Here is a 13,052-nt window from a genome sequence, read left to right as displayed (position 1 = left end):
AGGAGGCAGCCAGCTCAAGCAAAGCTGTCTCCGTCAGCATGGCCCATGAGATTCATCGCACTTAAGCCTTCACATCGCGACAAGATGACTACCCTTCGTGAAGGGTAGACTAGACTAGACTAGACTATATTATATATAGTGTAGTCTATAATCTAGTCTATAGTCTAGTGTATAGTCTATTCTTTAGTCTAGTCTAAAGTCTAGTCTATAGTTGAGTGTAGTCTTAGACTATTAATTAGTCTAGTTTATAGTACGTCTATAGTATAGACTATAGTCTGTAGTCTAGCCTGTAGACTAGTCTATAGTCTAGTCCATAGTCTAGTCAATAGTCTAAACAATAGTCTAGTCTACCATCTCTTTATTGTCAGGTATATAGTCTAGTCTATTAGTGTCTTTTCTTTAATCCAGTCTGTAGTTTAGTTTTGATCTGGAAACATTAACATAATAAAAACTTTATTCAAAACATTTTCCTCTAGCATAAAATTATCTTTAACTAAAAGCTTTTATAATTCTTAATGCATGAGCTTTGATTTTATTTTTTCCAAATTAATAAAATTAAAATAAAATTAACGTATAACCACAAGAAAAGAAAAATCGCGAAAATTTAGAATGAGAAAACTATTTCCTTAAAAAGAAACTAAAACAAAAATCATAATTAACAAATTATTTTCTAGGCATAGATAAATATGAAGGTTATCCCTATCGGTCACAACTGGGTCAGAATTCTAGATTATGGAATTTTGGTAAATTGGCTTCAACTTTAACATAAAGAAAAGGATATAAAATACATTTAGAACTTTTGTATATTGAACATTGAATGAAATGCAATGAAGTTAAAATATGGCAGTATTAATTTTTATTTTATAAAAAAATTTTCATTATTCATTCAATGATTTTCACACTCATGAAAAAAAAAATCATTTTCAAATACTCATTCAATAGAAATTACTTCATAAAATTTTATTCATTTTTATTTATCTTCTTTAAAAATCTTTACAAAAATTTTATCACTCTTTTATGATTTATATTTTGTCAACCATCTTTTTTTAAATTTTCAAAAATTTCTTTTTTGATCAGATTGAAGCTTTTGAAGAAGAGTTTAATTATATCTTTATTGACCTTTAAATTTATTTTCCTGCTATTTATATTTTTTCACTTTGATTCATTTTCATTAGTTTTTGAAATATCACACAAAATTGACCCAGTGCATGATGACCTTTTTTGTATAAAAAAACTTTTTTAGTTTATTGATTTTAATTTAAATTTTAAAGAAATTTCAAATCTTTGGTCTGCAATTCTGAACAAAAAATTGATATTTTCTTCCTTTAAGCGTGTGTATTCCGAATGATATTTTTACCGATTTGTTGAGATATGTCGAAAACCTGATGTGATCAAATTCGGTTGTAACGTAGTCCAAACTGTACTTTAGTTTATGGAAGGCATCAAGAATCGAATTGTCAGAGCTGCCGAACATTCAACCGATAGATAGATAGATAGATAGATAGTTAGATAGATAGATAGATAGATAGATAGATAGATAGATAGATAGATAGATAGATAGATAGATAGATAGATAGATAGATAGATAGATAGATAGATAGATAGATAGATAGATAGATAGATAGATAGATAGATAGATAGATAGATAGATAGATAGATAGATAGATAGATAGATAGATAGATAGATAGATAGATAGATAGATAGATAGATAGATAGATAGATAGATAGATAGGTATATCGATAGATATATCGATAGAAAGATAGAAAGATATGATGAAATACACCTAGGCATCCAGCGCTTTTTCCCTGCCTCTGGTAAGATTCTGACTACTGACCTATCAGATTTACACAATTAAAATTAAGTTCTAAGATCTTATTAGCCATCTTGGAAATGTCTCAAGGTAGCATCGCTTTAAAAAAATTGACTTTGTTATGCGATTCATTAGCGGATACCCGAAAGGATTTACTTCTTAAATTCCAATATCTTTTGATCCACTCGTAAGATAGAAATATTTCCTTTCTTAGTTGGATCGACATAAGCTAAGTAGTTTTTTTGTTCATTCTATTTAATTTTGCGAAATTAACGACAACATTTTTGAGGAACGATTATTCACGAATCTATATCAATTCTAGACAGAGCGCCAGGTAGACAAATGGGATAGAATAAAAATTTTGAATTAACCCTAACTAATTAACAAATGCTGCTATATTAACATATTAATAACTGTAATAAACTAGCATTAAAGCCAACATTTAAAAGTTAGCAAGTTTTTGCAAAAATGCAACATTAAAACTAAAAAGTTATGCAAGATTCTAACAGAAACGCGATCTAGAAAAGAGTTAATTTAGTAAGAATTAAAACTAAAACTGAATCATGTATGTAGCTGTTTGCATATTTTAGCATATATTGTTTTATTATTTTTTTATAAATTAATACTTGCCATATTTTGTTGTTTTAAAACATTAATAATAATTGCATCCCCGTTTAAGAAGAAACTAAAAAAAGTGTTTAAAACTAAAACCACAAGTTCAATATATAAAAAGAATTTCAAAATGTGTTTTATAAAAAAAAATAACTAATTTTTTCTGTAATTAGATTTCATTTTTATCAATACAGGTTCTGTGACGCCCAGTAATATACCCTCACCCGATATGCGTTTAAATGACATGCAAAAAGCGGTTAGTCAGCAACAACAACAACAGCAGCAGCATCAACAGCAGCAGCAACAACAACAGCAATTAAGTGACTATGATGGTGGTAATCAGGCACATAAAAGGCCCAGAATATCGGGCGGCTGGACAACATAGCCAAATGAAAATAATAGTAATAATAATAATAGTAATAAAACTATAGTAGAAAATTATCATCATAGCCATCATCATCATCAGCAGTCACAGCAACAACAACAACTTCAGCAACAATTTCATAACAGTAATAATAATAATGATAACAGCAACAACAATACTAGTAACAGTAGAAATAATACCAGTAATAGTAACAACATCACAACTAGACATCCGTCACAATTTAGTCAATATCAACAGCAGTTGCCATCCACTATTAATAGTAAACCACAACAACAACAACAGCCATCACCAAATAACAATTCCAATACAACATTAACTAAACAGCAACATGTTGCACATACAAACTATATAAATATAGCTGCCAATAATGATAGTTGCAGCAGCAGCAGCAATGACAACAACCATATAATGCCACGCCACAATATAAAACAATTTATGCAAAACCACCTGAATATAAATAACACCCACCAAAATCTACAACAACAACAACAGCAACACCTTAATACACAAGTTAAAAATTGTTCAAATTTTACCGCATCTAATGTTGCAGCAGCAGAAACTGCAACTGTTGTCAGCAATGTTGCTGCTGCAGCTGCTTTAACACCTTTAAATGTTACATCTAGTGGTGGTGTTAATCCTATTGGTATGGACACAATGTTTATGTATCAGCAACAATTAAAACAATTTTAAAGTAAATTTTTTACAACAACAAAACATAATTCTTTTAACCACAATAATATTAGAAAAGAAATAGTCATACAGTTATTAAAACTTAAGTTATTTGTTTATATCTACATACATACGTACATACTTTTTTTAAAAATAGTAAAAGTTAATTGAAATTTTTAAATACACTGGTCAACAAAAGACTTGTCTTTTAAACTTTTTTAACAAAAATTATAATTGTATTTCAAAAAAAAGCTTTTTGTTATAAAATTTGTTTTAGTTTTAAGCTTTCAGTGCAATAATTGATTTTCTTTTAGAAATATTGAAAAATTTCAATACTTTTCAACTTCAAACTTTTAAAAATTTTGAAGGAATTAAGAAGTTAAAGCCAATTTTCTTTTAAAACTTATTCTTCACAACATTGTTATGCTTCTAAATTACAAAAAAAGCATCCGTTAAATATATGAGGTCGTCTTACTTCTAGCACTTGGTCTCGGGATCAATGTGGTGATTATAAAGCACTTCTTAAAAGTTTTCTAACAAACAGTTCTTTAGCACTAGTTGCAACATGACTTAACACTATTTCAATAGAACAGTAGTAAGTAGTTCTGATATAACTTCATGGATCCAAAAGTATCTCAAACTTAAATTCAATTATTTTCTGGAAATTTTTCAGATTTTTTTTCTAAAAGAAACTTGTTTAAGAAGGACAACATACAGAACAACTTTAGATTCTTCAATAGCATGTGCAAAACTAGTATATTCGAGCTCTTAAGAAACATAACCTAAGGAACTATAACCTATTCCAAACCGCCTTTCAAGAACTAGTTATTTTAATTCCAATACAATTTAACAATTTGTTTTAAAAATAAGTTCTAGAATGAGTTCATATAGATCCACCTCATATTTTTGAATAGCATCAGGTAAAACTAGGATTTTCGCTTGTCCTTTTAGAACTCCTTGTTTAGCATATTGTTGTAATTCTAAAGCATTTCTAAAGAGATTTCTATGAGCAAGTAATTTATACTAGTTCAATAAAACAGTTCTCCAAAGATTTTTCTGAACAAATTACTGATAAATTCAAAACATAAACCGGACGAATACAGAAATCCAAAATTGTTATTGAAAGAAAGAAATTCCAAAACAGTTCTATGGAACTAGTTTCTAAAGAACCAGTTAAGAAAGTAACAATTTCAAATAAAACTCCTTGAAGATCGAACTAGTTGTCGAATCGTTTTATGAATCTAATCTAGACTTTAAACTTGCTTAGTGAACCCCAAGGGTGACAAAAATAAATCGATGATAAAAGAACGTCTAGAGAACCAATTTCAACGGCGACAACTTCGAATAAAACTCATTGAAGATTGAACTAGTCCAAGAATCGTTTTATGAAAGTAATCTAGACTTTAAACTTGTTTAGCAAACCTCACTTAAGCGTGACAAATACAAATCGATAATAAAAGAGGAGATTAAAAAAACATTATCCCGAACGAATATAGATTCTATAACTCGTCTAGAGAACCAGTGACAAAGTAATAATTTCAAACAAAACTCATTGAAGATCGAACTACTTAGTTCTAGGTGACAAATATAAATTGATGATAAAAGAAGAGGTTTCAAAAACGTTATATGGAACGTATATAGATTTTATAACTAGTCTAGAGAACCAGTTTCGAAGGTGACAATTTCAAACAAAACTCATTAAAGAACGAACTAGTTCTAGAATCGTTTTATGAAACTAATCTAGTTTCGAAAACTTGTCTAGAAAACCTATTTCGAAGGTGATAATTTCAAATCAAACTCATTGAAGAACGAACTAGTTCTAGAATCGTTTTGTGCAAAGTAATCTAGATTCTATAACTCTTCAAGAGAATCTGTTCCAAATGTAACTGTTTCAAACAAATCTCACTAAAAAAAATATAACTAATTCTAGAATCGTTCTATGAAATCAATCTTGATTCATCTTTTCTAAAGAACAAGTTTCAAAAACTTTTAGTGAATAAATATTCATTAATGAAAAAACAAGTTGCAAAAACTTTCTATTGAACGAATATACATCGATTCTATAAAACTAAAGTTCCAGAAACTTTCTGTGAAAAGAATATAGATAGATATAACGCTTCTAGAGAACAAAACAGCAAATAGTAAGCCTGTATAATGCTTCTTAAGAATCAGTACCGGAGTTGAACATTTCGTACAAAAGTTAGCGATGAAGAAACAAAATCATCGAAGAAAGAACTAGTTCAAGAATCCTTCAATTAAACGAATATAGGTTAGGTTAGGTTAGGTTAGTTATAACGTGTCTTAATAAAAATCCATTTTAGATATGAAAATTTCATTTTTAAATCATTAATTGAAGAACCATTCTGTAGAAAAAGAGTCAAATGTAACACGTTTTTAATGGGCCGTTTGAAAAAAGGCGACAAAAATCATAGATGAAAGAAAGATGTAATTTCAAAAATGTTCAACGATCTTTACATTCTAAAGAAGTGATTCTATAACTGTTCTATGAAAATAATATAGTTTCTATAACGATTCTAAAGAACCAGTTCGGTAGTTGACGAATTCTAAACAAAATCATTGATGAAATAAAGTCATCAGTGTTATATGAAACATAAAGAAAGAAGCGATTTCGAAAACGTTCTAGGAAGTGATTAAATATATAGATAGTTTCTAAATTGGTTTCTTGACAAATACTAACAAAATAGAAAGAAGTGGTTGCGAAAAAACCTTCCATAGATCGAACATATCGTTTTTAAGGAACTAAAGTTCTAGATCAAAATTTTTTCAATATAAGGACTAAACATTTTCACCGTTCTTTGGAATATACAAAAATTTTATAATTTCAATGAATTAGCTTCATTGTTGACACTTATCATTGATGAAAGAAGTGGTTACAAAAACTTTGTATGGATTAACCATTAGCTTCTAAAGAACTGGTTCCATAACTCTTCTTGAGAATTAATGTGAATTCTATAACGTAATCTTTCAAAGTAGTTCCAAATCTAAAGTTCTTGATTAGAATCTTTCTAAATATAAGGAGCTTAAAGTGAGCACTGATCCATGTTAACGCTAAACGAGATAGTATGGGTCAAAGGTCAAAAAGTGTTGAATTGTCATAAAATTAAAACTATCATGTTTTTTTACCAAACAAAGTCTATTTTTTAGAGTAATTATTCTACAAAATGATTTTTTAGAATCTAAATAATCTAATGTTCCTGATCAGAACATTTCTAAATATAAGGAGCTTAAAGTGATCGCTGATTATGTTAACGCTAAACGAGATAGTAGAGGCCAAAGGTCAAAAAGGTTTGATTAGTTAAAAAAAACTAAAACGATCATGTTTTTTAACAAAAAAAGTTTATTTTCTAAGAGTATTTTTTTTTTTTTGCTTAAAATTGAAATTTATGGGTAATTTTCAAGTCAAACTTTTGAAACAAAAACTTAGGTTATGTTTTGATTGATAAATTGTTTACAAATTAATCACCGGAAATATCATTTCTCGTGAAAAATGTTCCCTTTGTCACTTTTTTCCTTCACTAACTTTTTTGTCGTAAAAAAATTCCCTTGTTGTGAAATTTGTTGATGGAATTTTGTAAACATTGAACAGCTGTTCCATACAAAATTTACTATTGTGAATGTATTGTTCACAATAGCAATTTTCCCTACGAGGGAAATGAAATTTTCAAGGGAACAAAATTTTCACTTCTATTGGCGATAGTAACTAGATAGGAACTGAAACAAAATTTTTATGGAATTAATTTTGAAAGAAATATTCGTCTATATTACGTTTTGATACTTAAAGAACACTAAACACTGTTGACCAGTGTAGTTAAAAAAAAAATTAATTTAATTTTAAACAATTCATATAACAAAACAGTGTCATACATATAACATACAACTTTAGAAATAAATTACAAATAAAACAATTTTATAAAAGCCACATTATTTAGTGATTAAGTTTAAAATTAGAAAAATAAAACAAAATATAAATAAAAAATATGAAAAATTTATTTAAAAGAAAGTCACTTGCAATGGAAGGTTGTAGAAAAAAAAACTAAGAAAAAAACACAAAGAAATTTTGAGATTCTTAATAAAGGACTTTAAAACTTTCCATTGTTAGCATTAATTTAATTTAAAATAATTATTTTTTTTCAATTAATTTTCAACAAAAAAAAATATTTTCTTTAAAAGAAATCCTTAATTCTGTAGTTAAACATAAAACAAAAAAATATATATAAATAATTTTTTTTTCAACAAAATTGTAAATATAAATTTTTTTAACAAATTTAAATTAAAATATAAAGTAAATAAAAAATAATATAAATAAAGAAAATAGTCAACATTTCAAAAAAACACAAAATGAAAACTATGAAACCTTAAAAACAGAAAACAAAACTTAAGAATTATTAATTGAAAAAAATAAAATAAAAACAAATAAAACTCTTTAAGAGTACATAACCTTAAAACTTTAAAAACTAAAAATAAATTTAAAAAATAAGATCCCCCCCTTAAAAATAGTTATTACAACAAAAAATCAACAAAAATTTTGTGCAATTTTTTAAAAGGCAATAATTTTACAATTAATTCTTTTGTTTCTATTATTTTTTATTAAAATAAGTATAAATTTAATTATTTTATTTTTTTTTTATTAAAAAAAACATTTTACTCACATTTAAATATTTTAATTTTGAGTATAATATTTTATTTATAAATTTAGTTTCTTTTTTTCTTTAATTTAAAAAAACAAATTATTTGCTCTAAAGTCATTAATTTTAATAATATTTTTTAAGTTTTTTTTATATATCTCAAGACTTGGTTTTATTTTATTATTTTTTTTTATAATAATTACAAATTATTATAATTTAATTAATTGTTGCAAATAAGTAAATAATATTTAAGTACTTCAGATCAAGTGTCAAAAAAAATTGCTACAAAATATATATTTTTTTGTTATTTTCCTTAAGTTATGAAATTAATTTTAGTTATTATTATTTTTTTTTTATTTTTAATTTGTGTTAAGAAAAAAAAATATTATAATTTTTTAATAAATAATTTTTATTAGAAAAAAAAGTAATTTTGAGTTTATTTTTTCTAATTTTTCGTTTGTCACAAGTTTTCTTAAAAGTTTGTAAATAATGTAAAAAAAAAACTTTATAGGGAAACGTACATTAAATGTAAATTATTAACATGCATTCATTAAAATTATGATCGTCTATGAATATTAAAACCAGAGACCAAAGTAAAGTTTTCTAAAGAATTATGCTGCGCTACTTGCAAAAGTATCAATTCTAAAGGAGAAAGTTACGAACCTATTCATAAAAGAACTAGTTCCAGAAACGTTCTATATATACACAATAAAACTCTTAAAGAACTAGTTCCACAGGAGACAATTATACTAAAAAATCATTGACAAAAGAACTAGCTAATTCTGTTTAAAGAATCTTTAGCGAAAGAACCACTTCTAAAAACTAATTCCAAAAACGTTCAACGACAAGAACATATATTCTATAAAATTGCTAAAGAACTAGTTTCGCAGGAGACAGTTTAACTAAAAATTCATTGACAAAAGAACTAGTTCTTTTCAAAGAATCAATTCCGATGTTGATTCGAACAAAACCCATTGATAAGCGAACTAATTACAGAAATGTTTTATGGCAAGAATAGAGATTTTATAAAGCTGTTAAAGAACTAGTTTCGTAGATGATAAGTTTACTGAAAAATCATAGACGAAAGAACTAGTTCTGCTTAAAGAATCGATTCCGATGGTGATTCGAACAAATCTCATTCGTAAGAGAACTCGTACCAGAAGCGTTCTATAACAAGAATACAAATTCTATAAAGCTGTTAAAGAACTAGCCAATAGAACTAGTTCTGTTCAAAGAATTAATTTCGAAGGTGATTCGAAAAAACCGAATGATAAGAAAACTCGTTCGAGAAACGTTCTATGTCAAGAATATAGATTATATAAAGCTGCTAAAGAAAAAAAACTAAAAAAACTAGTTCCAAAAACGTTCTATGACAAGAATATATATTCAATGTTAAAGAACTAGTTCGGCAGGGACAGTTTAACTAAAAATTTATTGACAAAAGAACTAGTTCTTTTCAAAGAATCAATTCCGAAGGTGATGCGAACAAAAACCATATATAAGAGAACTCGTTCCAGCAACGTTCTATGACAACAATATAAAGCTGTTGAAGAACTAGTTTCGTTGATTATAATTTTCTTGAAAAATCATTGATGAAAGAACTAGTTCTTTTCAGAATCGATTCCGATGCCGATTCATAAGATAACTTGTTCCAAAAACGTTCTATGACAAGAATATAGATTTTATAAAGGTGCTGAAACAAACGAAATGTCATAATCAATATATCATCTTTTCGATGGTTTCATTCCGATATATAAACTACTTCTTGATATCGAATAATAACGCTTTATACCTACTATACATTTTAAGTATATTAGTATAAAAAGTTTAGTCTATAGTCTGGTCTATGTTCTAGTCTATAGTCAAGTCTATAATATAGTCTGGTCTATAGTTTGGTCTCTAGTCTAGTCTATAGTCTAGTTTATAGTCTAGTCTACAATCTTATTTATAGTCTGCTGTCTATCCTATAGTCTAGTCTGTAGTCTATCCAATAGTCCATTATATAGTCTAATCCGCAGTAATGTCTATAGTATAGTCTATAGTCTAGTCTTTATCCTAGTCTATTGTCTAGTCTATATTCTAGTGTGATCTATAGTCCATTTAAAGTCTTGTATATAGTCTAGCCTTTCGTCTAACCTAAAGTCTAGTATATAGTCTAGTTTAAAGTCTAGTTTAAACTCTAGTCTATAGTCTAGCCAATAGTCTACAGTCTGGTATATAAACTAGTCTATATTTTAGTCTATAGTTTAGTATATAGTTTAGTCCATAGTCTAGACTATAGAAAATTCTATATTCAGTCCACTATGTTATGTTTGTTCATACTGTAAACTAGACTAGATTATAGACTAGACTATACACTAGACTATAGGCTTGACTATAGACTAGACTGTAGACTACACTATATACTAGACTTTAGACTAATCTATAAACTAGACTATAGGCTAGACTATAGACTAGGCTATAGACTAGACTATAGACCAGACTATAGACTAGACTATAGACTAGACTATAGACTTGACTATAGACTAGACTATAGACTAGACTTTAGACTTGACTATAGACTAGACTTTAGACTTGACAATAGACTAGACTATAGACTAGACTATAGACTAGACTATAGACTAGACTATAGACTAGACTATAGACTAGACTATAGACTAGACTATAGACTAGACTATAGACTAGACTATAGACTAGACTATAGACTAGACTATAGACTAGACTATAGACTAGACTATAGACTAGACTATAGACTAGACTATAGACTAGACTATAGACTAGACTATAGACTAGACTATATACTATACTATAGACTAGACTATTTACTATACTATAGACCAGACTATAGACTATAGGTCAGACTATAGACTAGATTATAGGCTAGTCTATAGACTAGACTATAGACTTGACTATAGACTAGACTTTACACTTGACTATAGACTAGACTATAGACTAGATTATATACTATAGACCAGACTATAAACTAGACTATATGCCAGACTATAGACTAGACTATAGACAGAAGTAGACTGCATACTATACTTTAGACTAGACTAGAGTATGTACTACACTGTTGACTAGACTATATACTATACTATAGACATATCTATAGACTAGACTATAGACTTACTATATAATAGTCTAAAGACTACACTAAAGTCTTGTCTAGACTATAGTAAAACATTACATACATTTTGATTAATAATATTCAAGTCGATTATAATATTGTAAATTCATATTCATTAATCATCGAATGAAAATACATATACACACATGGTTTCTTGTAAATGACTGCACATACATATTAAGGAATTCATTGAATTAAATGTTATAAATGTTCCTTCCACCTTAAAATAATTACAAAAAAAATATAAAAAACTTGTTTTAAGTTAACCCTTTAAGTTTTAATATGATTTGCTTAAAACAAAAACATTTCCAATTTTTCCCATACAATCAATTTCATTTTAAGTTGAAAAAACACGGCGATTACTAAAACATAATAGAAACTCGAAACTTAATTAAAAAGACGCCAAGTATACGAAACATTTAAATGAGTTTCTTTACGATTTAGTGACGTCATAAATTTTATTATGTTTTGTATATAAATTTTTACTCTAAATTATGGTTTTTTTTATAAAAAATAAACTCCACTTTGTAGATGCCTTACAAACAGTGCCTCTTTTTATATAAACAAAATAAAATTACAAAAAAAAATTATAATAAATGTAAACAAAGAAATTCCTAAAAATATATGAAAAAAATAATAATTTTATGAAATTTCAAAGCAGGTGGTTTAAGTTTTAAGTCTAAATATTTATAAAAATAAAGACACAAAATCAATAAGCAGGAAACATAACTTGGCTTTAATAACCCAAAAAAAAAAACAGAAAATAATTGGAATGTACAAATTATAAATTAAATTAAATGCTGTGGAAAATAGAAATAAATTTTTGAAAGTAACAAAAAAATATTTAATATAATTTTTTGAAGAAAAATTTAAATAAAGTTTAAAAGAAAAAAAACCAAATAGGCTGTTATACTTAAACTAAATGGAACTTTTAAGAAAATAGACAAGTATGAAATAAATTATATAAGAAATAATAAATATATATATGAAATTTGAAGGAAACATATTATAAGTTTGAGAATTTATTAAAAAATAGAAAGATTTTGAAAAAAAAAATAAAATACAAAAATGGATAATATTTACAATAAATTTGGGTTATTTAAAGATTATAATTGAATTAAAGAAAACTTGTTAAAAAATCAATTAAATTTGTGTTACACAACATACCGTCCGAAATATAAAGGTCTGAATTGCTTTCAAAACGAAATAAGACAATGTAACTTTTCTATAGAAATTCTCTGTCCCAGACAACTTTTCTATAGAAAAAGTTGATCTGTTACAGACAACTTTTCTATAGAAAAAGTTGATCTGTTACAGACAACTTTTCTATAGAAAAAGTTGATCTGTTACAGACAACTTTTCTATAGAAAAAGTTGATCTGTTACAGACAACTTTTCTATAGAAAAAGTTGATCTGTTTTAAACTACTTTTCTATAAAAAACTTGATCTGATCAGATCTGTTTCAGATAACTTTTATATAGAAAATATTCATCTGTTTCAAAAAACTTTCCTATAAAAAAATTGACCTGTTTCAGACAACTTTTCCATAGAAAAAGTTGATCTGTTTCAGACAAATTTTCTATAGAAAAAGTTTAATTGTTATTTTAAAAGTAACTTTTAAAAAAGTATTATTTAATTATAATTTGAATAAAATATTTCTCTTAAATAATAATTTTATGCTTTAAAAACTATAATGAATATTAATTAGGTGATCTTCAATATAAAATATGTAATCAAATTTTAAAATATATAAAAATTTCTAAAGAAACGTGTAGATCTCTTACAGACAACTTTTTAATAT

The 13,052-nt window shown here is 26.6% G+C and overlaps 1 protein-coding gene across 3 annotated transcripts in view; it reads left to right on the top strand.

Annotated features, from left to right (window-relative positions):
• The window catches only part of LOC111682145 (myocyte-specific enhancer factor 2), a 12,225-nt gene extending 9,271 nt beyond the window's left edge, over window positions 1-2,954 (top strand). For 2 of the 3 annotated variants that reach the window (XM_023444053.2, XM_023444051.2), the window contains 2 exons: window positions 675-743; window positions 2,619-2,954. In XM_023444053.2, coding sequence (XP_023299821.2) covers window positions 675-743; window positions 2,619-2,809 — 260 coding nt within the window. In that variant the 3' untranslated portion in view covers window positions 2,810-2,954. Of the gene's footprint in view, window positions 1-674; window positions 744-2,597 lie in introns of all 3 variants that reach the window. The other variant, XM_046954393.1, reaches the window with a different exon arrangement.
• The last annotated feature ends 10,098 nt before the right edge of the window (window positions 2,955-13,052 follow it).

This window comes from Lucilia cuprina, chromosome 6 (assembly GCF_022045245.1).
Source record: "Lucilia cuprina isolate Lc7/37 chromosome 6, ASM2204524v1, whole genome shotgun sequence".
Lineage (NCBI taxonomy): Eukaryota > Metazoa > Arthropoda > Insecta > Diptera > Calliphoridae > Lucilia > Lucilia cuprina.
This window is presented reverse-complemented; position numbering and strand designations above follow the sequence as displayed.